The 27777-nt window shown below is 35.2% G+C and overlaps 1 protein-coding gene across 1 annotated transcript in view; it reads right to left on the reverse strand.

Moving 5' to 3' along the window:
• LOC111718704 (polyamine-modulated factor 1-binding protein 1) overlaps positions 1-27402 on the reverse strand; it is a 40741-nt gene extending 13339 nt beyond the window's left edge. Inside the window, exons 1-4 of the mRNA XM_031950072.1 lie at positions 27277-27402; positions 26633-26716; positions 10518-10670; positions 1864-2088 (exon numbers count right to left, since the gene is read on the reverse strand). Of these exons, the coding sequence (XP_031805932.1) occupies positions 1864-2088; positions 10518-10670; positions 26633-26695 (441 nt within the window). The 5' untranslated portion in view covers positions 26696-26716; positions 27277-27402. The remainder of the gene's footprint in view (positions 1-1863; positions 2089-10517; positions 10671-26632; positions 26717-27276) is intronic.
• Between the last annotated feature and the right edge of the window lie 375 nt (positions 27403-27777).

Genomic DNA, 27777 nt, shown 5'->3' on the forward strand with positions numbered 1-27777 from the left:
AGGAAGAGGTCAGTTAGGAAAGGACTTTAAATGTCAAAGGGAAGAGTTTATATTTGCTCCTGGAGGTAATAGGGAGATAGTTGGAGTTTACTGAGAAGTGGGTTGGATTTTGACAGTTGAGCGGAAGACAGATTGGGGTAGAGAGTTGAAGCAAGAAAACCAACATCCCATTCTAATTAATTATAAAATTCATAAAATATCTGGGGATCAATCTACCAAAAAGCATAGAAAATATTTGTATAGATTCAATTATAACGTGCTTCTTAAAGAAATAAAGTTGAAGGATTATTTCATTCAGTGTTCATGGCTGGGTTGTCCCAACATAGTAACAATGATAATGCTACCAAAATTGATTTACATTTTAATGCCATATCAATCAAATTACCAAAGGGATACTTTACAGAATTAAAACAAAATAACAAAATTCATTTGGAAAAATAAAAGTTCTAAAATATCATGAGAAATGATGAAAAGAGGTTGGGGCAAAAGAGGGAGAGTCTAGACATCAATCTGTATTGTAAAGCAGCTGTCATCAAAAACAAATCAAATCCCAACATTTGGTGCTAGATCCCAAACACATCATTTGGCTACTCTGAGCACAACATTTGGTGCCAAAATTGCTCTCCTACATCAATTATTGGAAACTATGGCATTTAAAAAAAATTCCTGCCATATACCCTGCTTTGGGATTTCTCTGGAACTCCCTATCTGCCTTCTTTCTTTAGGAAATATGTTATTGGGAATTATTATGTGGTAAGATTAAATCTGCCTGGTTCTCAATTCTCAGCCCTCTCTGAACTTCTGATAAGGCTCTGTGACTGGAGGGCAGGGCCATGGGCTCCAGAGTCTGTTTAAGGAAGGGGACTCAACACAGTTTTTTTCTCCATTTTCAGCTTTTCAACATCTTTAGGTCTCTGCATCATGCTCCCATGTTGGGGATACCTTCCTTTTCCCCTTTCCTCTTCCAATCTTTTCAACTTTTGTCAGTTGTCTTTCTCCATTAGATTATGAGCTCCTTGAAGCTAAGGACTGTCTTTGTATTGTAATACCAGAGAAACTGAAGCAAATAGAGATTGGTTTTTAATTTTAATGTGGAGAGTTCAAGCAAGCTGACTCAATGGGAGTATGCTTCCAAAGCATTCAGTGCAGATAAACCGAGGCAGAGAGCTTACATAGGGTTTTAGCTAACTAGGGTTTGCAAACAGGATATATAATCTGAGTATGCAATCTTATAGCGGAAACAAAGGCAGATAAAGGGGACAGGGACACTGGGAGCATGGACAAGCCATAATTCCGGGAAAGAATCATAACTTAATCCTGACAGGAGAGGGGTCAAGATAAGAAGGTCAAGCTCAGGAGACAGCAAAGCATGGAGAAAAACTCAACAGGAGGGGAATTATCCTAGCAAGGATCGAGACCTTGCACCTGGATGTTTATGACACAATGGTCTGTAAAGGTGATCAAAGCTCCAAGCTTTTTTCCTGGTCTCTTTTCTAAACTCAATTGTCCCAGTCCTAATGACAAGGAAGGGGACCTGGCATATAGTAGGAACTTAATAAATGTTTATGAATTAGATTGATTAATGTGTAACTTGTTTGACCAATGGGTAAATGTACTCATTTAGGAGGATTTAATCTGGCTTTTCTGAAAAAAAAGGTGGATTTGATGACCCTTTGAGATGCAGCTCTAGTTTTTGTACCAGATCTTTATCTATATCTGTATCTTAAAAAATCAAGCCAAAAGGGAACAGATAGGAGAATCAGCATTGGTAGGATTGCTCAGTGGGCTCATTACTTGATTTTCAGTGGGCCTGCCCTAGGCAAGGGAGAGAGAGCTTCCATGAAGGGCAGTTGTAATTCATACCTCATCCTCCTTCATCTGGCAGTGCTGGTGAAGCATTTCTAGGTCACAGCTCTGCTTATCCAGGATGGACTGATATTGTAAGAGTGAGCAATAAGAAGCCTGTAATTCTTCTGTGCGAATCTCCAGTTCCTGCTGAAGGGTCAGCAATTTTTCCTTTAGTTGATGGAGTTGTATCTGACGGGCCTGGTTACAGCACACAAACTCTGCTTGCAGCTGCTGCTTACACTGGAATAATAATAATAATGGCGATCTTATAACAAACAACAATAACAACAAATAACAATGCTATCTTCTATTTGTACTATGGTTGATAGTTTACAAGTGTAGATTCATCCTGTTTCTTATGGTCATATAATGCTTTAAGGTTTACAAATTAACATCACAAGCATTGTCTTATTTTAATGACGAATAGAAAAATAGTAAAAATAATTTTTTGGAAAAGTTGTTATTCACCATCATTCAAAACATTTACTTAGCCCATTATATGCAGCCATGTACTAGATGTGATGGAAGATACAAGAAAGAACAGATGACTCTTTGTATTCCACTAACTCATGATTTAATTGGGAAGATGAACCATATCACATAAACATATGCAGATTTCTAGTGAATATTTTCTTTCCTATACAAAGATATCACTAAACTCACACCATTATTGGGCCACATTCTTTAATTGTTTTTTTTCCCATAGAAGTTATGGATTATGAGAATTAGATAATAATTTAGTTTCTACAGAGTTACAAAAAATTGAATTGGACAAAGGAAACTTAAATTAGAAAATTGAAACCTAAGAAATGAGAGACTAGGACCCACAAGGTTGGAGATTTTTAGATTTGAATAGGAACCCTCTGGACTTTGCTCCGTTGCCTCTTTGGATTATCTTCCCCCCCCAAAAAAATTTAAGCTCCTAGGGGACAGGGGCTGGCTATGTTATGAGAGATGGAGATTCACATTCTGTAACTTCTGGAACATCTAATTAATGGGGAATCAGGGGAGGGACTTGAATGTTCAGGATAGGAAATAAAAGACTGCCTCTATAGTTTCAAAAGTGTCTAATCTAGACTACTAACCATTCATGCAAGAAGGTAAAATAAAATCTTTCCTGAATTCATCAGTGAGTCAATGAATTCTTGGAAAGATGTTTTGTTTTTCACATGCATGGATCCATTTACACCTTTATTGTTCTTTTGAGACCAATGGTTTCATTTGAAAGATTGTTGCTAGGGTTAACAGGGTGGTATGTTCAACCTACAAAGCCCAGCTCAAATTCATCTTCATGGAACATTCTCTGATTAACCCAGCAGTCCCGGCCTCTGACCAATAATATTTATTGTCTGTGTCAATCACATCATCTACTGCCTTAGGATTATTCATGTACACACCTGAGCTTTCTATTCGATTGTAAGTCCTAATGAGGAGTGATCACATCTTGTACTTTTTTATAACTTCCTAAGTATCTAGCACATAATAGGTGTTCAACATATGGTTGTATATATGTATGTAGACATATGTGTATGTGTATATATGTCTACATACACATACATATATTTAAAGGAATTTTTGCTAATAGATTTTGTTAGGGAGTGAACTTAGGACCTTTGTCCCATTAGCATGATGACCAAAGGTTTTGTGAATTTGGTGAATTCTGTCTCTATGGCTTTCAGTGTCTGAAATTCTTGGTATACCGGTATTTACATGTATGGTTACATGGCTAACCATGGCTAATGAGAGCTGCTTCTCTGGATCCTTCAGGGGACGAATGATTGGCTGGGTTGAGAGTATAAGAAAAAAGACAATGAAAGTCCAAAAGAGAATTGTAAAATATTGTAGTTCAATATAAACTGCTGACCAACAAGGCAAAGGGAAAATACACGATGGACCAGGTAGCCTATGGCATGTTATCTTCAGTGACTTGGATATGAGAAGCTGTGAAAAAATATCAAGCAGGACGCCTATGATTGGGAATGGAGATGGGCTAGTCATATGGTGGGAATGAAGGAAGGGAGTCCAAGTGCTCTTTGGATACTCGCAAAATGTTTAAAAGACCCAGAGGGTTTATGTGAGGAAATGTACAAGAATTGGCCAAGATAAGGTTGTGATTTGTATTTGTGGATAAAGTGCCTTCATAAATGAACTTCTAAGTCCAATGGAATATTTTCCCTAGTAGTTTTAAGGACTACAAGTGATATGGATTTCTTAGGTGGCTGGTAAAAAGAATCTCAGTTTGGCTCAGTCCCATAAAGAGAGAGAAACAAGTGGGGATGCATGAGAAATAGGCTCCTTGGGCAAGTGTACCTCAGATTGAATGAGAGAGTAAGAGAGAGAGAGAGAAAAAGAAAGAGAGAGAAAGAGAAAGAGAGAGAGACACACAGAGAGAGAAAGAGAGAGAGAGAAAGAGAGAGAGAGATCTGAGAGAGAGAGAGAGAGAGAGAGAGAGAGAGAGAGAGAGAGAAGGAAGGGAAGGAAAGAGAAAAGCAATATATAGATTGTTCTAAGAATTAGGCAAAATAGAACATTGAAATTAAAGTTCACTTAATTCTTGGCTTGAATGAGCTACTGGATATGAAGAAATCAGTAGAAACTATTTAGGGTCAGTGAATGCTATAAAATAACCTGAATTGAGTTAGAGGCATTACATGATCTCACTGCTTCTGGCAAAGTAGCAATTATTCTATTCAAGAAGAGAGCCTGAGAGTGTGAGGCAGGACAACTTACCTAAAGAGATAAAAGAGGAAAAGGACTTGGGTGTACAAAAATATTTATAGTGGCTCTTTTCATAGCAGTCCCAAATTAGAACTTAAAGGGGAGTCCATCAATAGAGAATGGCTCAACAAATTATGGTAATAACCAACTTCAGCTTCAGGAGACTGATAAGATGCATGTTATCCATCTCTTCCAGAGAGGTGATGGACAAACTGAAGAATAAGACATATTTTTCATGGCTAAGATGGAGTTTGTTTTGTTTGACTCTGCGTATTTGTAACAAAAATTTTTTCCCCTTTTTCCAATGGTAGGAGGAAGAGAAAATAAATGCTTTTTAGTTGGGGGAAAAACACTAGAGGAATAGTACAAGGGTATAAGGAAACTAAGGACCACAGGATGCTCTTAAGGCTACTACAATAAGAAATAGCAAAGGAGGCAGAGAGTTTGCAGATACCAGCGACAGCCCTGGTAATATAGTATGGGGTTATGGGTACTTAATTGCTTCTAGACTATAAGTAAGGGAGAGATTATCAAAAGTTGGGGTGAATTAAGAAAAGCTTCCTGGAAAAGGATCATGAATGAGTTGACTTATCGATGATAAGTTGTAAACATTGCAAATTAATGAAATGGCTTTGCTTAGCTTATTTCTTTTGATTCTCTTTCAGAGTTTGACTCAGTAAGAACTCAATTTTAAAATGATTTGATCTTGGATCAATTTAAGTAATAGGAAGCACAGAGTTACCCCAACAATGTTGAACTGGATTGGATTTTTCTGGGTTGCTCTTAGTTGGACATATTTAGCCTGATTATTAGCTGACACTGGGTCCCATATCATCTTGTTAGTTACCTCTCCTTCCTTTGCTTTCCCTTCTCCTCATTGCATGGATGTCTCTTTCTTATCATCCAGAAAAAACGATGGTAGAAACTTTTAAAATTTTATTTTATTTTTGAAAAATGACACTTCCTTCATAGAGCCTAATCCTTTATCGGTTTATACCTTAAATAAAGTTTAGAAGTTTTCTGACAGCAAAGAACATGTTTTCCTTCTTAAGCAAGCGCTACAAATAGTGACAACCCTTAAAATCACTAAGTACAAAAAACTCTTTTTTTTTTTTTTTTTTTTTTTTTTACCATGGAGATAATATTGAAAGCTTCCAGTTTTGTACTAGATTGGTATAACACGGCATCTTAGACATCCATCATGGTACAAATAACTCTATAAAACAGCTAGATGGGCAGAAGCAGTTCATTCCTTGTATCAGGGAGCAGAGGTCTATTTTATACCATCTTACTTGTTATAAAGACGTTCTGAAACTATTTCTGTCTGCTGAAAAACTGTAGTGTTTGTCTCCCAAGTCACCACATGAAACATTTTCTTAGATAATTTTATATTCTTTTGGATGGAACAGAGCAGCCCATAGCAGAGTAATAAGGAGAAGACAAGAGAAGGGCATTTCACATTCAGACACCATTGACATTCAGGAGAGTTGGGGGAGTGCCTGGATGTATTTGAAGCCTTTTAAATTACTACTTATTTATTCTCATGTGTTCAAAAGGTTTTTATTTTCCTTAATTCAAAGTGAATAGAAAATGGGTTGCTAAAGAATTGTTTCTATTTAATTTGCATATGAGTCAAAGAAAAGTATAATTGAAGGCATCATTGCATTTCCTGTTACTCTTTTGTTGTTGAAACATTTTCTTTCCATACAATGAGGATATGAATATTTTATAAGCTTTTATTTTGACCTCTAAATGGAGATCTGGAGAAATCAAGCAAGTTGGACATAATTTAATAGCTGCTTGATTAGTGCTTAGAATAAAAATCACAGAATCACAGAGTCATTTTCAGAAGTCATCTGGTCCAGAACTGGTCTCAGACAGGACTTGCATCCATCTCTAAGTCATGACTTCCTACAGGAACTGATTCCTATGCATACTCAACCTTGTGGCCCTCTGATACCCAAATAGATTGGCTGTGTTGGCTCAAAATGGCTTTTGCTTCTCTTCTTTATGCTAGAGATCTTTCATTTGATTATGAATAGTTTCAAAAGAAATTAATTGGTCTGGTGTGATTTGCTTTTTGAAGATCTGTACTACCGTTACCCCAGCATTTTGTGCTTTTTCAGGATGATATTGATTTATGATTAGTTTTAGAATCTTCCTTGTTTCCAAGTTAATTGTTCCCATAATTACCAGAAGTTTCCTTTCTGACCTTTTTGAAAAAACCGAAAAATACCATTTGTACTTTTCTAGTCCTTAGGGGCTTATTTCATCCTCTTCCTTTTTAACTTCTCAAAAATAATAGCAATTCCAGGAGAACACCTGCCAATTTCTTCATTGTGGTTTTATGTCTGTCATCAGATCCTTCTGATTTGCTTATATCTTACATTTTAAAAAGACTCGAACCATTCTTCCTGCCATTTCTTCATAGGGAGTAAGTTTTCTGGTTATTTGATCTCAGTTTGTTTAAGAAAGAACTAAAAAATTACTGCCTTTTTGCAGACATTGTTATCAGTTTTCCTTCCTAATATGTATGTGACATTTTCCTTGTAGCTCTTCTTTTGCCTCCTAACACTAAATAATGTTTATCTGTTACCCTTTGTGTTTCTTGCAAGGCGCATCTTCTGCCCTTTACAATGAAGCTTATCTTCATACCTGTGTAAAGAACTGCTTTTTATAAAGCATCTGTGGAATATGTTTTGCTCTTTAGATTTTCTTACCAAAATTTTACTTCCTTGAATTTCATTTTTCCTAGTTTGCTCATTTTTCTCTTTTCATCCCTATATGTTACAAATGATATCAACTTGTCGTTACCTCTGCTAAGGTCTATTTGCCTCTTTTAGTCCTCAATAAATTTCTGCATTTTAAGACCCAAAGCCAAAAAGGCATTTATTCTTTCAAGTTTCATGTTGCTATCTTGTCCGCAAGATACTCCAATTAGTGAAGTGACAGTATGTACACTGCTACACCATTTCTTTTTCTAGTGGACATCTGAGCAAAGAGAATCTCCTGTTAAATCATCAGACCCAAAGATGTTCTAGGAAATTCTGTAAAAAAAGCCTCATTCACCTTTTCTTCCTGGTTAAAAACCATCTCCTTATTACACTATCTCCTTTATAACTGATCATAGAATTACAGAGTTGGAAGATACCTTTTAGGTTACCTGGGTCAATCCCTTCCTGAAGCGTATATAGCTTATGGACAAGGAGAGAAGATAAGTTGTCAAGTCAGCAAAACAAATAATGGATGTTTGTTGAAAGAAAATTCAAAACCATTTACTTTAAAAATCCAGTAGACAGCTTTTCATCTCTAGCTGATGCTCAGAGACTCTATTGACTTCTGAGCTTGGGAGTCTCTGAAATTACTGCTCTCCTTCCCTCCCTCCCATCCTTTCTGAATGACTTGTATTCTTACCAACTTAGCATTTAGTCAAATGCTATTCCATTAGGGCTCAGTTTTCTATTGAAGACCTTGTGAGCTCAAGATAAAACCTCCAGATTCTCCTGTTTATTTCCCCTGAAATTTGCACTTATCTCTTTTGCTTCTGAGCTCACCTCATTAGTCTTTCCTAACTTTAGTTTCCACCGGAGAGAGAAGATCTATAGGAAAGCCCTTGGTCATATGTGTATGTGGCTTTCAGAATGGAGGCCTGTCAGTGTAGGTTTGTGCTCCCAAATAAACAGATGGAGAAAGAAAGGAAGGTAGTTGGGGCAGTTGCCATGATTACATATCTGTAGAACTTGACAGGATGAATACAAGTCTATATCTAACTATTTGTGCTTACATGGGAAGCAATTTAAATTCTGCTGTAAGTGCTGGAAAGAACCAGGAATGCTTTGACTGTGGTTTCATGCTGTTGGATCATCTTCCAGGCAATTAGAATAAGGGAAATGCTGGGCATATGGACAGAGAGCTGCAGGGGCTCTTGGTCACATGATTCTCCCTGTCTCAGAAGAGAATTGCTTAATAAGTAAAACTCACTGCAGCAATATGAAAATCTCTCCCTACATCTGGCAGAGGAATCTAGATATAATTGTGGAACCGAGGGTAATATTAATAGAAAAGGAAATTAAGTTCATATCCTTTCTCAAACCCTTTTAGGAAAACTGAAGGGTTTCTCCTATAACTGGTACTTCCTGGGAAAAGAGTGGAAATGTTCAATTGGCTGAAGTAGAAATGTTTGTGTTAGCAAAATTTCCAGAGCCTTGCAGACCAGCAATTTTTCATCTCTTCATTTTGGTGGCAAGTGCCTTGGTCCGTCTAACATATACAATTAAAGAAGACCAGAAACTTTATGACAACTCTAATGGGCCCAGTTATTGATAAGATGGCAAACCAGAGTGTAACTTTAGGATTTAGCCATAGGTACATGTGATCAACATCCCCTCCAAGTTTCCCAATAATTCAAAATCAAAGTGATAAAGGCAAATAAGCAATTTGGAGAAAATGAAACTTGGAGACATAGCCAATGTGTCTCCAAGGGATTTGTTTAGCTTGATCATACTTATTTGTCACAAAGGCTTTGCTTTTTTTTTTTTGCAGATTTTTTTTTCCAGTGGGGTAGATGGGAAGGGAGGGAGACTAGGAATAGGGTATTTTAAGAAAGATGAAAAAGAAAAGAAAGAAGATATATTTTTAAAATATATTTTTAAATTTTTTATATATTTTTAAAAAATATATTTTTTAAAAAGTATAGTAAGGGAACATAAAGCCAGAAAGAAGCATAGACAAATAGGACAGCTTGAAGGCTATGAGTTGAATTTATTGTATACATTAAAAAAAACAAACTGTACATAACATATATAGATTCATGTATATATAGATTTTTACATGTGTCTCTTATATACACACGTGTACCTCACACTAAGCTTAATCCTAATCCTAAATTCACACCCTAACTTTAACCTTATATGTTATATATGTTATGTATGTATATGTTTATATATACATACATAAACACATGCATATGTGTCTGTGTGTTATGTCAGTTTTATTTGGTGGTTTTGATATTGTTTGGGTGTTTTTACTCATGTCTGACTCTTGGTGACCTTTTTTAGGGGGAGATTTTCTTGGCAAAGATACCAGAGTGCTTCGCCATTTTCTTCTCAGCTCAATTTACAGATGAGGAAACTGAGGCAAACAGGGTTATGTGACTTGTCCAGGATCACACAACAGCTAGAAAGTGTTTTGAGGCCAGTTTTGAATTCAGATCTTCCTGACTCCAGACCTGACATCCTATTCACTGTACCATCCAGCTGCCAAAAAATATATAAAGAAACTTTAAAAAATATCAATCTTGGAGAGATGAAATATGGTCCTCAAAATTCCCCCAAACAATTTGTTTGGTACCTGGTTCCACCATTTGTGCTTGTATAAACTTGAAAACTGTCTGATGGTCTTTTAAAAGACTGGCCCCAAAGACTCCAAAGAGATAAGGATTCTCAGCCTGAAATAAAATCACCTAGATTGACTGATAGATTGTCTGGACAATTAGAAGTAGCTCATTAGGAAAGGTACTTGCAGGATGATCGGATCAGGGCATCCCTGGCAGGATATGGTGTGCTAATGGTACAAGAGGCTGCTTCTGATTAGGTGGGAGTGTTTTTATTTTTGTAACTTGTTTAGAAGATTTGTAAAGAACATTTAGTATAAATACTATATATTAGGCAGAAGGTCTGCAGTGTAGCCCATGGGAAAGCCTGGACAAGAAAGCAGTTAGATTTCAGTTGTTCTAGATGTATTTGATGTAGGAGATGGACAGTAGAATATTAGACTGGAAATTCCTGAGGGTATTTTTGTTGTTGTGTTCCCAGAATTTAGCATGGAGCTTTACACAGAGTAGATACACATGTGTATAACACATATACATACATACATGTATATATATGTTCTAGCATTCTTTTTGTCACAGGCAAGACTCAGTCCTCCCCTGTGATGGCAGATGATCTTACCAGGCTTATATTGCTTTCCATCTCATGAATGGAGAGCTCCTCCACTTCCAAGGTCCTTCCTTGGTTCCTGCAGATTTCATGTAGAGTTTGTATATCACTTTGCAGAGACCACAACTTGCTGTTCAGGCTGCTCATCAATCTGTCTCTGTCCAACTAGGCAGGCAGATGACAAAAAGAAAACATTGGGTGTAAACTGATGAGAAAATGCTTCCTTCAGTTTGCTTAGAGAGGTAGGGGAGATGGGGAGGGCAACGTTTTTCTATTAGAGAATCATAGAATCTCAAGTAGAAGGACTCTCAGGAATCACAGAAATCTTGGTCTTATCAAGACAGGAATTGCCTCTGTGATCCCAACAAAAACTCATACAACTGCACTCTAGGGAGGAGGAACACACTATACTTCAAAACTACCCATTTTACTTTTGGATAATTCAAAATTTCTCCTTTTGCATTGAATCTGAAGCTGTCTGCTGGCAGCTCCCCCTTTTTCTTCTTTCCTTACTCCCACCTAAGTCTTCTCTTCTCCAGGCCAAATATTCTCAGTTCCTTCAATTGATTCTAACATGAAATGACCTTGAGACTTCACCATCTTAATGATCTTCCCCTGGATGCTCTCCAGTGTATTTGTCTTAAAATGAGGTAGTCAGAATTGACTACAGTATTTTAGGAATATTCTCATCATGGAAGAAAAAAGTATCTATAATAATAAAAGTATCTATAATAATAATTTTTAAAAGTATCTATAATAATAATAGTAATGATTGGTATTTCTATAGCATCTGTATTCATGATCTCATTTAAATTTTACAACTTTTGAGTTAGGTGCTTTAGGTATTTTCATTCCCAATTTGCAGTTGCAGAAACTGAGGCTTTGAGAAGTTAATGATTTATAATGGTCACCTATCTGGTAGCAATCGTGGAAGATGGGTTTTGATTTGTGGTACCTCCTGATGGAAAGTCTAGCACTCTTTTTCCTATTTCATGTGTTCTTTTACCCTTTCCCTAGCTCCAGAAATTGTCTCTTTAAATGAATTTCAAGATTGCACTATTTTTAGCACCATATTACATTATTCACTCATATTGAGAAGAATATTCTCTAAAAACCTTAGACTTTTTTCATATGAATTATGACCTAACCATTACTCAACTCTTCCATCTCATACTTGTGAAGTTTTTTGAACCCCAGGGTAGGGTTTTTTGCCTTAATTTCTCTTAACTTATTAAACCCCAACAGACCAATGGTTCAATGTTCTAACCTCTCAGGATCTTTTGGGAGCTAGAATTTGTCATGTATTATGTTAGGTATCTCTCAGCTTTGAGTTATATAATGTAATTGACAAGATCATAGATCTAGATATCTATCGAAATCATTGATAAAGCTAAAAATGTACACACAGATCAAGTGCTCTGGTAGATATCTCATTTCAAGTTGACATTGAATATTGTGTGTGTATATGTGTGTATATGTGACTCTGTCTCTGTCTCTCTGTCTCTCACTTTGCTTGTCTGTCTGTCTCTCTGTGTGTCTCTGTCTGTCTGTCTCTCTCACATACAAACACACACATATTGCATCTAGGCATTTTAGTTCTTACATTTATGCTGTAATAAGCATGTAAATGCTTAGCAAAAGAATATGTAAGATGTGAGATTCAGTCAAATGTTTTAATAGCATCTAGATAGATTGTATCTTAATATTTCCCTGACTTACCAATCAATCTAGCAACTCTGTCAAAAAAGGAACTATCTGGCATGATTTGTTTTTGATGTAGCCAAGTCATACTTTTAATTTATTAGGAAACCAATGAAGTCAAAATTAAAAAAATAGAAAAAAAGGGAAAAATTTCTGCAGCAACTTTCTTTGATAAAGGTTTCATTTTTCAGATATAAAGAGAACTGAACCAAATTTATAAAAGTAGGAGCCATTCACCATATGATAAATGGCAGAAAGGTATAACAGGCAATTTTCAGAGAAAGAAATCAAAACCATCAGTAGTTACATGAAAAATACTTTAAATCACTAATAATTTAGAAAAATATAAATAAAAATAACTTAAATATCACCTCATATTCATCAGATTGACTAAGAAAAGGAAAGTGACAAATGCTAGAGGTGATGTGGGAAAATAGGGTCACTAGTGAACTGTTGGGAGAGTTGTAAATACTATCTATTGGCTTATTCATTCTAAGGAACATTTTGGAATTATGCCTAAAGAGCTATAAAACTGTGCATTTCCTTTAATCTGACAATACGGTTACTAGATCTATAGTCAAAGGAGATCAAAGAAAAAGGAAAAAAAGGCTTCATGTGTACAAAAATATTTATAGTATTGCTTTTGGTTGTGGCAAAGAATTAGAAATTGAAGAGATGACTAAGTTATAGCATTTGAACGTAATGGAATACTGTTGTGCTATTAAAAATGACATAAAAAACCTGGGAAGACATATGAACTGATACAAAATGAAGTGAGCAAAACCAGAGAACAATCTTTACATTAACAACAATATTGTTTGATCCTAGAGGTAAGAGGAGCAATGGATATTAAATAGGAAGGTGATATAGTCATATGTGAAATTAAGGAAGATGACGCTGATTGCTTGGGAGAGAATAAATTGGAGAAGAGAGAAACTTGAGACCAACCTGAAGGTCAATGCAATTGTCCTAGGCATAAGGTGAAAAGGATCTGTATTAGAGTGTGACGGTGTCAGAAGAGAGAAGGAGGCTAGACAAGAGATGTTTTGAAGGGAGAATTGACAGGACTTGGCCACAGATTCAACACAATAGGGGAATCAGGTGACTCGGTGACTAGGAGAATGGTAGTGCCATATACTTCTATAAAGTAATATTGGTCATCTGAATGGCATAACACTAACTTCATATATTAATTTAGATAATATCAATGTTTAATTATATTGGTGTGATTTAATTATGAACAGAAAACATTGCTCTAATTATTTGTTCTCCTTTATTTCTATAAAGAATATTTTTATAAATTGCAGATATTTTATGTACTTTGTTGTTATTTTGAAAGTATTTTCACTTTATGTAATTTTCTCCTGATTCTTATTAGTAATGTACAGCAATGCTAATGATTTTTATGGGCTTATTAAAATAATAATGTCCTGTTTCTTTCCTGAAAGTATTAATGATTCTGATTAGTTTATTCACTGATTTTTCAGAGTTTCCTAAGTAAACTGCCACATCATCTATTAATAGGAATAATTTTGTCTCTTCTTTATTGAGATTCATATTTTTAATCATCTTTTTTAGGACCATGTCAAACAAAAAGAGAATAAACACAAATGCTTTATTTCTGTACTTATTTGGAAAACTTTTAATATTTTTTAAAATTACAAATTAAGATAGCTTTTAGTTTCATTTATTTATTCTTTTGACTATTATCAAAGAAAATACCTTACATGCTTATGCCTTTTAGAATTTTTTATAATAATAGATGTTACCTTTTGTCAAGAGCTTTTCTTTCTTTCTTTTTTTTTTTTTGGCTGCTGTTCCATGTGTATTGATACAACCATGGTTTTGGGTTCTTTTTTGTTGTTTCCTGGCTTAATGATGCTCATTATTTTCCTAAATGTTGAACCATCCTTTATGGAATGAACTATAATAGTGGAAGGTCATTTTGAATTTTTGGGAAAATATTGTTGTATTTTTCATGGTAAAGATTTTATTTAATTTTTTGTATCAATATTTGTTAGTGAAATTGGCCTCAACTTTTCTTTCCCTGTTTTATTTTTCTATGTTTTAGATATTATAATCACATTAGTTCTATAAAAGGAGTCTGGAAGAGCTTCTTTCTCTATTCCTGAAAATAATTTTTATGGTGATTAGTCCTTTTTTGAAAATTTGGTAGAATTAAAATGATTAAATATTAAATAAAAATTATTAAATTAAATCCATTTAGAAAAAGGTTTTATCATTCAGTACTTCTTGACAGCTTGTTCAATTTCTCTTTCTGAGACTAGAAGATTGAACATTTCCATTTTTTGTTTGGTAAGTTTAGATATTTAGATTTTTGAAGAAACTCATAAATTTCCTTTGAGTTTCGTTAAAGTATTGTTAAAACAATTTGTTCTTACATTATAGTCACTTCTGGAAATACCTTTGCTCCCCCCAAAAAGATTAATTCCTTCTTTGAAACAAAAAACAATTAAACAAAAAATGCCTAATGTAATTCCTTATCTGATAATGTATTAAGGATTCTGCCCCAGTAGTCCTTTGCTTCATTACTAAAAGGCATGAATTTCCTTTTACTTTGGCTGACATGTAATTTGGAATAGTAGTTTCTGATAATTCACTTTATTTCCTATCTGTTCATTGTGAATTCACTTTGCTCATTTTTGATTTTGCTAATTTGGTTTTCTTCTTTTTAAAGTTGTTAGCTAATGGTTTATTGATTTTGTTAGTCTTTTCAAAAAGACATCTTAGTTTTGTTTTTCAGCTCTATAATCTTTTCATTTCTACCATTTTCCTCTCTCTTCTAATTTTCAATATCCCTTACTTTGAGCTTATTTTAAAGTTTTTAATTTTGTCTTAGTTTTCTAAAACTACATGCTACAGTTATATGTTCATTCTCTATTCTGTAATTATCTTTTCAGAGAAATTTTTCTTCAGAAAATTTCTTGTTACATGCTATACATTTAAGTATGTTGCCATGATTTTTTTTTAAACACTTGTATGATATTTTTACAAAGTCAATCTATTTTTAACCTTCTTCATTTAGGTTTAGCTCATTTGTTCTTTCTTCCTTTGCTAATTAGTATTTTCATATAGTTTTGATTTTTATGATTTTTAATTAAGTGACCCTGTGGATAAAACACTGGGCCTTGGAAGATCTGAGTTTATATATAGATTCAGACACTTACTAGCTTAGTGACCTGGGTTTTCATTTATTCATGGAACCAATATTTATGATTTTTTTTTCTTATTCATCCCGTTATCTTTTTTAGTTTTATTGAGAAGTTTAAATCATTCACATTTAGGGTTAAAATACTATATCTATTTTCTTTCATTAAATTATTTTATATCTTTAAACAAACATTTAGTCTCTTAGGCTTTTTTTCCTTAGGTTTGTTTTGCTTATATGAATTATTTCTTTATATAACATTTCATACCTTATACAAAACTATGACCTTGATTAGCCCCTCCCAACTCTCTTACCAAACTCTCCTTCCATTATTATCCTTGTCTATTCCCAAATTCCTTGAGATTTGTGTTCTATTAATTAAAAAAAACATTTCCCTAACTTTTTTTTTTTGAGAAGAGCCAGGAGGCCAGTGTTGCTAATTTGAAAAATACATGTAAAGGTAGAAGGAGGCTGTGTTATAAAGGACTTTGAACACCAAACAGTATTTAGTGTTTGATCTTGCAGGTGACAGGGAGACACTTGAGTTTATTAAGTAGGAAGGGTATGACATGATCAGACCTGAACTTTAGGAAAATCACTTTGGTAGTTATATGGAGAATGGATTGACATAATATTTGAAGCAGATTGAACTACCATTAGTCTATTGCAATAATCTAAGTGTGAGGTGATGAGGGCCTGCACTGGAATGGTGGAGATGCTAGAGGAAAGAGGGGGGTGTATTGGGGAGATGTTGCAAAGGTGGAACCAATGGGGTTTAATGACAGATTGGATATTGAGACACGGTGAGAGAGAGTGAGGAATTAAGGATGATATTGAGGTCAAAAGCCTAGGAGATTGGGAGGATGGTGATACCTTCAATAGTAATATGGAAGTTTAGAAGGGAGAAGGCAAGGCTTAGGGGGAAAGTTGAGCTACATTTTGCACAAATTGAATTTAACCAGCACCAAGTCTGAGATGCCTAAAATGAAGTTGAAGATGGGAAAGATGTCAGCAGAGAGGTTAGGGCAGGATTGACAGATAAGATGATAATTAAATCCATGAGAGTAAATGAGGTCATCAAGTACAGAGGGAAAACTTGAGGGCCTTCCTGCCTAGCTTCTATTCAAAGACCCTAGCTACTTAGATAAGAACTATTTGACAAAAACTGCTTGGAAAGTTGGATAGTAGTATGGAAGAAATTAGATTTAGACCAAAATCTCAAAAGATAATTTTGATTATATAAAATTAAAAAGTTTTTCATAAACAAATCTAAGAAAATTAAGAATAAAAAGGTAACAATTAATGGGAAAAAATAACTTTGCACCAAGTTGTCTGATAAAAGTCTTATTTCCAAGATACAGAATGCCTCAAAAGTCTTTTGAGCAAATACAAAATCTGTTTAGCATTAAAAGCTCTTATTCCCCATCATGCATTCTTTGAATTAATAACTCTGCTGTCCTTGCTGTTCCACTCCTTCTCTTGGTTGCCGTCATTTTTGCTGCCATTTCCCATGTCTGGAATGCTCTCCCTCCTTATTTCTACCTGAATTTCTTTATGTTTCTCCTTAAATTTTGTCTTCTACTGAAAGCTTTTACCCACTCTATGTCTCCTAGACATAGACTCCTAGAGTCTTTTGGACCACCTTCTATAAAGAACTGATAAAAATTTTATAAGAGCTATTCTCCAATTGATAAATGGCCTAAGAACATGAACAGGCAATTCTCAAGGGGGAAAAATATCCTCAGGCTATCTATAGTCACATGAAAAAATGTTCTAAATCACTGCTAATTAGAAAAATTAAATTAAAGCAATTTTCCAAGACTCTATCTCATACTCATCAGTATAGCAAAGATGACAAAAGAAAAGAAAATGATTAATGTTGGAAGGACTGTGGGAAAATAGGCACTTTTCCTATTGCACTGTTATTGAAGCTGTGAATGGATACAACCACTATGGAAAACAATTTGGAATTTCTTCCAAAAAGTTACTAAATATATTATCTTTCTCCCAGCAATACCACTTCTAGGTATATGCCCAAAAGAGATCAAAGAAAGAGGAAAAGATCGTATATGTGCAAAAATATTGATAGCAGTTCTTTTTTGTGGTGGCAAAGAGATGTGGAAAACAAGGGGATGCCAATCATTGAGGAATGACTAAGTTGTGGTATATGAATGTTATGTAGTATTTTTGGGCTAGAAGGAATGGAGAAATAGAGGATTTAAAAAAAATATTGGAAGATGTCTTTTTATTGGCAGAACTAGAATAACAATATATATGTATATATGTAAGACATCAATATAACAGAAATGAACAATTTTGAGGACTTTTATAACATGAAGAATGAAATGAACAAAACTAGGGGAAAAATTAAACAATAACAAGAGCAGCACTGTAAAAACAAGCAACTTTGAAATCTGTAGGAATTATGATCAATTCAATGACCAGTCATTATTCCAGAGGACCAATGATGAAAAATGCCATCCACATCAGGTGATGAATCCATCAGGGTGAAACCAATTCTTGGTGACTCCATTTGGGGTTTTCTTGGCAAAGATACTTGCCATTTCCTTGTTTAGCTCATCTTATAGATGAGGAAATTGAGACGAAGAGGGTTAAGTGAATTGTCCAGAGTCAAATAGCTAGTGTCTGAGGCCACATTTGAATGCAGATTTTCTTGATTCTAGGTTCAGTACTTTATTCAGTGCAATATGTCTCTCTCTATACCTACCATGGAAATTTGATTTGTTTGGTTATGTAGATTTTTTATTTTAAAAAGTTTTTCTTTTCTTTTTTTCCACTGGGGTGGGGAATGGGAGGGATAAAAAATAGATTTCTGCCCATTTAAAAAAATTAGAAAGGGAAATGCTGCATTTGTGACATGTTGCATGCACTTTTAGATGGGGTCACTATATTATTAATTTTACTTTTTCCCCCCACTTTGTTACAAGCAATCTCTTACAAGGTAAGGCTGAGTTGTAAATGTTTGTAATATAAAAATTAAATACATTAGTAAATCTTAAAAAAAAATTGAATGGCATTTATTTGTAGTGCCCTTTCCAAAGTATGTAAATTTAGTCAAATTCTTTTCTTACTATTTTCTCTTTCTGGGACATTTTAGAGTTCAATCTTTCATTTATGGGGTTGCATTTATATATTCTTAGTCTCTATATGACCAATGTCTTCAGATGGGACTTCTGAGAATCAAAAGCTTAACTTTCTTCTATTAATAAAATTATAGATCTTTCTCTTACCCTATTTTCCTCCTCCTCCTCCTCCTCCTCCTCTCTTTTACTCTTAAGAGCCTAATTTTGAGGAATATCAATTCATAAAGTAATCTATGGGTATAATGGGAGTGCTCCAGATTTGTAGATGCAATCATATTCTTTTCCCTTTCCTTCACTAACTTTCTTTCTCTATGTCAGAATCCTTATTCTAGACCTATGTGACTGTCCACTCATCTTCTGAAATTTTTATTCCTAGAGACCCCAAACTAGAGAGGGAAGTAGTACCAAGAAATATCACCCCTGCTTAATGAAGACTTTTTTTCTGGGATGTTCAAGACCCTTGTCCATTGCCAGATTCCTATAATACCTTTCTATTTCTGGAGGGACCTGACTCTGGAGTCTTTGCTCTCTGTAGATGGAATCTTATTCCTTGATTGTGGACCTGGTATAAAACTCTCTGTTCTGACTCTCACAAAACCTTCATAATATGGCAAGTAATTTAAAAAACTGCTTCTCATCTTATATTTAAAAAAAAATCACCTCTGGTCAGATGATGGTACTTTTCTGAGTCCTTATGGTCCCATGTTCATCTGAGAGATTTTCCTTTGTATTATTATTCTAGATACCTTCATTTTGATTTATTAATGAAATGTGTTTTATTTATCCCAGAGTTATTATCATTTAATCCTTCCTTTCTTTTGAAAATTTTTTTTTTACATTCCCTCACTCCTCACCTTTCCCCTTTTGGCCCTTTTATTGTTTCCCCACAGGTATTGTCTGGGACATTAAGAAATGCTTGTTGGATTGGATCAGATTTAAATTTACTTTCTGTTCCAATGATTTGGGCAATTTTCTTGTATTAGTATGATATACACGTTTTTTTCAATTGTGTTTTCCTACAAGATCCTATGATCTTTAGATTTTCTCTTCATATCCCTTTATATTCAAGCTCAATAGATTGTTAATTATACAACCTTCATGTCTTCTTCTAATCTTGTGTCGTTTGATTTCTTTCTACTTCTGTATTTTCATATCCCAAATCTATAATTTTCTTTTTTTAGAGAAACTACTGCTCTTCTGAACCTGGAGGTTCTTGTAATCAGAACCTGGATCTCAAGATTAGAATATTTTCCCCTTCCTTGAAGGTTGTCAACTTGATTTCCTTTACTTTGAACTATTTATTCTTATATGTTTCACACGCTTACACATATATAGCCTATATAAAATTGCTTGCCATTTTAGGGAGGGGGGAGGTGAGAGAGGGAGGAAGAAAATTTGGCACTCAAAATTTTAAAAAAAATGAATGCTAAAAATTTCTTTACATGGAATTGGAAAAAATATTACTTAAGAAGAAAAAAGAACTAGTTATTCCTTGTGTTGACTTTCTTGATTGTTTGTCTTTATCCATATTTTCTGATTTTCTTTCATAATGCTCTTTGGGTACATTAGCTTATTACTGGAAACCCCTTTCATTCTGTTGTAGTTAACTAAAATAGACTCAACACCTTTGGGACCTTTTCAAATCTACCACTAAATATTCTCTCTAGAACACTGGAAATTATGAACTCTGTGACTGCTCCCTCCATTTGTCTACTGTTTCACTCTTAAAATTATCCACACTTTCTACTATGCTTGCTGGATTATTACTCGTAGGCTGCAAACTTGCTTTCATCTTAAATCTTTTCCTTTCCCTTTCCCATTCTTTCCATCTTCTGGTTTTTCTCTCGATGACGCAGACTACCTGGTTGTACTTTTGTTCATTTCCCTCTACTCACTGATGAAGGTAGAGAAGTTGGAATATTTCCTGTTTCTTGTTGCTACTTCAGGTTCTCTTTCTACTGTCATTGTTCAGTAACCTCTCTTCCTTTGAGGTACCTTCAGTTTCTGTTAATCAAAATTCTGGTTGCTACTTGTCTACCTACTTTTTCTTCTTTTTTCAAAGTGCAAATCTTGTACTATTGGTTTTTGACCTAAAAACAGGCTTTTAGGGCAGAGAGGTTGGAAGACCACCATTTTAGTCTGAATTTTCATTTCACAGATGAGGAAACTGAGATGGAATGATTGGCACAGGAGCTCAGAGTTGGAAGGGAAAAACTCATATTTCTCAAAATCAGTGCCTGGCTGATGGTCTTTCTCTCCTTTCCAACTCCTGTACTCATACTTATGAGAATTCAGCATACATATTGATATCCCCCAAGTACTCTAATATCACAATTCCTCAATTTTCTCATATTCTATGACCTACTTCTCTCTCCTACTTCAGTGATACATACACACACACACACACAGAATCACACTCATTATTTTGCCATCACCCACAAATGCATTACTTCTACATTCATGAATTCTGAAATTCCCATATCTGATTGCAATCTGTTGTCATCTTCCCTCTCCTTCAATTTTATAATCTCAACTCTTCTTCTTCTTCTTCAGTGGGACCTCAATCCTTCTATCCCTCAGTTATTTCCAAGGTTACCATCTCTAATTAGTTATATTCTCCTACTTTTTCCATCTTGTTTCCTTTCTCTGGGGACTCATGGTCTTATTTTATCAATGATCTTGCCCTGCCAAGCCTCAGTTTTAAATTGCTTTCACCAGCCCCTTCTTCATTCTTACTAATCTGTTGCTAGATAAAACTGGAAAGAATCATGAAACCATGATAACTGGGTCCACTCCAAATTTGTTATATACAATTTTCACTGAACTCTCATTGCTATAAGACAAATCTTTTACACCTCTTGCATAAACTCATAATCCATCTATGCCTTTGATGTCAAGACAAGGGGATACTCTGTGTTTCCTTAGACATGTGTAGGAAGCTTGGTGCCTTAGGTGCATACAAGTGGTGTTATGGAAGGATTTCTCACTGCCATACTACAGAAGAAAAGGAAATTTAATATAATCAAGATACTTCATACTATTCAGTGCTTTATGAATATCAAAGTGCTTTCATACATATTGTTCGATCTGATCTCTTAATCATCCTACGATCTAAACTGAACAGGCAAATGTCATTCACTTATTCTCACTTAACAGAAAAGAAAACTGAATCAAGTGAGAGTCATTTGGCTTTGGGATTTCCCAGAAATGCTGCTGTCCCAGCTGATTGATTCCCTTGTTGCCATTTAGTGTACCTGAGGGTTTCTTTTAGTCATCTTAAGGTTTAATTAGGTTAACAGCATAGCTTTGCCATTAAAAGGATTCTACCGTTTCAAGACTCTCCACCCCGCCCCCCTTTCCTCCCTGTCCCTTGTTCTTCACTTTCAGAGGGATTCTATTGGATGGCCTAGCCTCAAGCATGTAATTACAACAAAGTCAATTACCATGCACTAACTTAGCCAGCCTTGAGTATGTATAGCAACTATAAGAGCTAGAGTAGAAAAATGGGTTTCTCCCTCTGGAACAAAAATGTTGTTACAACTAAGAGTAGATTTCTATTCTTACCATTAAAGCCCCACACAATAATGTTTTTATGCTATCTCACTTGATAACAATAACCTGGAGAAGTCCCTTCTAATTCCAACTCGATGATTTGCAATTATATCTAGTCTAGCACTCTATAGATTCTCCATAAAAGACTTACAATGCACAAACAACACCTCCTTAGCTAAGAGGCTGATTACTTGTACAGACACTTTTTGGTTGGGGGACCACAAATCTTGTGCTATTGGTTATTGAGCTAAAAATAGGCTTTTAGGGCAGAGAAGTTGGAAGGCTACCATTTTAATCTAAACTTTCATTTCACAGATGAAGAAACTGAGATAGAGTGATTGGCACAGGAGCTCATAGTTGGAAGGGAAAAATTTGTATTTGAACATGAAAAACCTTCCTCTACTGTCTCTCTAACAATCAAATGACTTTTGCTTGAAGAATTTAGTAAGGGAAGAGATTGCCACCATTCTCCTTTTGCCTTATACTCCCTCCATTCTCCTTATATTAAGCTTAAATCTGTCTTCCCTGAAACTCCCACCCAATGCTCATAGTTCTTCCCTTTGGGCTCAAGCAGAACAAGACTTATCCTTTTTCTATAGCAAAGCCCTCTGAATACTTGAAGACAGCTATCATACCTCTCCATCTCCCAACTTCCCATCCCCTAAATTTTCTCTTTCCCAGGCAGAACATCACTAGTTTCTTTAACTGAGCCTCATAGCATGAAGTCAAGGTCCTTCTCTGTCTTAGAGTTCTTCTACTCTCCAGGTCATTAATGTTCTTCGTAAATTGGCATGGCCAAAACTAAATGCAATGTTTTTAATGTTGGATAATATGCATATAGTATAAGTACAAAGGGACCATCACCTACCTCTTTTTTCTGCACATTATCCTTTTCAATGAAGCTCAATATCCTATTATATTTTGGAATTGCCATATTATTGTTGACTTGTGCTGAATTTACAATTCTTTAAAAACCTTGACATTTTCAGATGATCAGCCATGTAGGCCTCTCTCATCTTCAAGATGTGAAATTGATTTTTTTGAATCCAAAGGTTAAGATTTTACATTAATATCTATTTAATTTTATCTTATTATATTTAGTTTAATATTCTAGCCAAAGGCTTATTAATCTGGGGCCTAAGAATAGATCTAATAATAATAATTAGCATTTACATATTACTTTAACATCTGCAAAATAATTTTTACAAAAATTTCATTTGATTCTCACAACTTTAGGAGGTAAATGCTACTATTATTCCCATTTTATAGACAAGGAAACTGAACTATACAGAGATTTGCCTAAGGCCACACAACTAGGGAATGTCCGAAGTTGGTTTAAAAATCAGGTCTTCCTGATTCCAAGTCTGGTGCTCTATCCACTGTTCTACCTTGTTTACTTAGATTTCAGGAGATCTGTGAACTTGGATGGAAAAAAATACATCTATAATTTCCCCTGAACTTTAACTGAAATTTATTACTTCCTTCAATGATTTAAAAACCTGATTCTGAGAAGGGCTTCAACAGATTGCCAAAGGGGTCCATGACACGAAAACCCTTTTTTCCAGCTCTATCAATGGTAAGGTCAAATGGTCTGTTCTGCCCTGCTATACCAACTGTAGGGACCCAGACCCTTAGAGATAATACTGAAAGAGCCAGTATAGATTTAATAGGGTTTATTAGATTAATTAGACTGTTTGGGAGTTTACTCATGAGACCCGGTCCTTGGTGGCAGGAAGACAGAATGGTGGATCTCTATGCCAACCCCAAGTCAGGCCAGATGTTATATAGAAACAGAACAAAGAAGGCATATTGCCAGGGATGGCTCAAAGTCACATATAAGTTTTCCCATAAAATAGTTTGGGTGTCTTTTGCTGTTTATATTTACTTAAATTAGTTTATATTCCCTGTGGAATCATAGGTCACATTTCTACTCTGGCTACTACTGTACAGACTCCCTGTACTAGTCGGTTGAGATCTCTTCTAGAAGGATGCCATTTGGTTTGAGAAGGATGCCATCCATGCCTTCTTACAAGGCACAGAAAGAAGTATTAAATAGCATAAAGACTAAGGATGATAGTCTGAAGCACTCCACTCTAGAGATTTCCTTCCAAGCAGACATCAAGCCTGACTTGATCAACCATGGCTATTCTTTGGAACCCCCTATTCAAATATCTTTTGAGCCATTTAATTTTTATTATTATAATAGCTCACATTGCTCCATGTGGTCCACAAGGCTGTCATGGTAGCAACTGGTAAGTGCCATGGTAACATTCGGGGAAAATGTATGCATAACATTCTCTTATTTTAGCAGGAAGTAGATAGGGTCTGGATTTAAATCCAGACCTCCCAATCCAAATTTAATTCTATCTTGACTATACTACATTATCTGACTGCTTTATAGATCTCGTTGATCCATACAGCATCACATGGTAATTGTGCCAGATTGAGTAACTTTGACTCTAATGAAAAAACAGTCAGAGGACTTCAGTAGGGCCAGCATATATAAATCTGTATATTCTTTATATTCATTCATAGTTAATGAGTTATGAAAATTAAGGTCATGGGGGCAGTTTATTAATCTATCAAATGAAGATGGTAGCCTAAGTCTTTAAAATCTGTGATAGTTATAATTTTTGCAAGCTTGTTTTCAAGTACCTGAAAAATGTTTCTTTGCTAGATTTGAGAATAAGCCTTTTAGATTTCCAAATACACCATTTGAGTTAAAAACATAATCAATTTTTCCCCAGTGACCAAACTGTAAATAGTATTTGAATTTCATGAGTAGGAACAAAAATGAGGAAATCAAGGAATTTGCTTTCAAGGAACTTGGTTATAACAAGCCAGTAGGTCAGCCAGTCAATAAGAAATTATTAAACCCTTGATTTATGCCAGACTCTAATACAAAGAAAAAAAAAATCACTGTCCCTGCCCTCAGAGAGTTTACATTCTGATGGAAGAGACAATGTGCCAATAATTATGCACATGCAACAGCTTATTCTGCAGATAAGAAAATTGAGGCAAATAGGGTTAAGTGATTTGTCCAGGATCACACAACTAATAAGTGTCTGAGACTAAATTTGGCCTCAGGAAAATGAGACTTCCTAATTCCAGGTCTGGCACTATCTTAACTACACTATCTAGCTATTATATACAATCTAATGTAAATGGAAGGAAGATACTAGCACCTGGTGGGGACTAGGAAGGCCTTCTATGGAAGGTAGATTTTGAGTCTTGAAGGAAGCCAGGAGATGGGGCAGGGGGAGAACAATGTGTTTGGTCCCTACCATGAACAGCTTCACATTTGCAAGACTTCAATAAATCTTAGCATTTGCTTATACCTTTTGACTCTAGAGTTCAGAACAGTAATACACTTTCTGATAATAGAGAAAAACAAATGGCATAATACAGAATCACAGAATGTTAGTGTTGGTAAGGTCATTTCTTAGAAATTTTGAGGTCAAATCCCTTTTTAATATAGAGAAACTGAGACTGAAACAGAGAGTGACTTGTTTGATAGATAGTAATAGAATTGGAAATCAGGTCTCCTGGTTCCCAGTCCAATATTCTTTCTGTTGTGATAGAAGGTGCTAAAAAATACAAGAAGGGAGGATAGCTGAATGGTGACCCTGATACTGTAGTGTCAATAAGCAGCAGAGATTATTTGCTTTTTATATTCTTCAACTGCTAGCCCTCTAACCAGCACTTTTATGTGCATTGGTGATATACTTTTCTTCATAATCATGACTTCAAGGCACTGTGAGATCATAAAAGATCATCTGAATTATCAGAGAAGGATTGAGTTAGCTTCAGCATGTTTTTGGTATTAAGTATAATTTATTGGACTCTAAAATTTAGAATACAGAGGCGTCAAATTTGACCTATAGGCTTTATGAGGTTCACAATATTTAGCCACAGACACACTGTCCCTTGATTCCAACATAGTGATGTTATTTTGGTCCTCTTTGAGAATGAAGAAAATCCAATTAACCAATCAACCATTGTTAAGTTCAGTCATGTTCAGTCAAGAGTCTGACTCTTTGTGATAATATTTGGAGTTTTTTTTGGCAGAGATACTAGAGTGGTCTACCATTTCCTTTTCCAGAGCATTTTACAGATGAGGAAATGGAGGCAAACAGAGAGAAGTGACTTGCCCAGGGTCTCACAGTCAGTGACTGAGGCCAGAATTCAGGAAGATGAGTCTTTCCAACATTCTGGCCTAACTCTCCATCCATTGTGCCATTTAGCTGCCTATTTAGCAGACTAAGGTCTAAATCAGGTTAAATTGTAATTGGGAAATACTTAATAAAACACATAAAATTATAACAAAACATAAATAAGGTTAACATATTTTCTAAGTTAATATGTAACCTATAAATTTTCTTATTTACAGTATGGTGACCTCTATTTCTATTTGAATTTGATACTACCATTGCTATACTTGAGATACTTCCTAGTTTTGATGGGCAAGAGACCATTTCCTTAACTTGAGATATATCCCAATCATGACAGCCAAGAGAGAATTTCCTATACTTGTGATTGTGATTGTTGAATTATGAAGAAAAGGCTCAAAATGAAATGAGGCAATATCTTTAGATCCTTACCGAATTCGTTGCTATCCTTATCTCTTCCTTTGTGGCCTGCAAGTCTCCTTTAATTTTAATCATATTCTGAATCTTGTCATGCACCTGAAAAAAATCCATGATTTGAGTAAGAAAATGACAAATTTATCCACCAAAAATTTATAGTCTTTCATTCTCTCATCTAGATCTAGGATTCTTTCTTTCTCTCTCTCTCTTTCTTTCTCTCTTGTGTCTTTCTTTCTCTTTCCCTCCTTCCCTCCCTCCTTCCCCTCCTTCCCCTCCTTTCTTCTTTCCTTCCTTCCTTAAGTGACTTGCCTAAGATCACACAGCTAGACAGTGTTCTTCGTGGGTCACAAAAGTTTGTTTTTATGGGTCACACCAAACATACCCCCAAAACCTTTTTCAAAATGCTTAATGTAAATTATTTCAAGTGATCCTCTTTAAATTGCACAAGTATTATCACATCCAGTTTGAGGAACAGAGCATCATTGTCTCAGCTGGGTTCACTAGTAGGTCACACCCTTGGTAAGGTGTAGTGCTGAGACTAGAACAGAGATAGATATTTGGATCCTGATTCCAGTGCTCTTTCTGCTATGTAGTGTTGTTTCCCTACAAATTACATGTATAGTTTCTAAGACTAGGTGAAATTTCCATCAGATACTTACCAGTGAGCTTAGTTCCAGAAGTGAGACCTAAAAGAATATTCACCCTATTTAAAAAAAAAAAAAACCAAACAAACAAACACCAAACAAACGCCTCACATCACCCACACTCTTACACAGGCTGAGATGAATAAAGAATATTGGTGATTCTGAGCTAAATACCTGGAATTTAGAATGTTTTCTGAGGTTGGATTCTGATCAGGAGCATTGTCTCTCCTCTTATGAGAGGCAGATGCATTATGGGATTTGAGGGTAGCTTTTGCTTGCCCAGGCCAAAGACTAGATGATAGATACAGTAGTGTGGAAAGATTAGCCAGGAATGGAAGATACCTAGATTTGAAACTCTGCTCAGCTAATAACTAGTCAGGTTATCTTAGACAAATTGCTTCTTGTCTGTATGCCCACTTCTCTCATCCATAAACTGAGTAAAGTAGATCAAATGATGATTTAAACCTTTTTACTTCCCACATGCTAGGAATCTTTGAGCCTAAAATATTTCAGGAG

The sequence above is a fragment of the Sarcophilus harrisii genome, chromosome 2 (genome assembly GCF_902635505.1).
Source record: "Sarcophilus harrisii chromosome 2, mSarHar1.11, whole genome shotgun sequence".
Taxonomy (NCBI): Eukaryota; Metazoa; Chordata; class Mammalia; order Dasyuromorphia; family Dasyuridae; genus Sarcophilus; species Sarcophilus harrisii.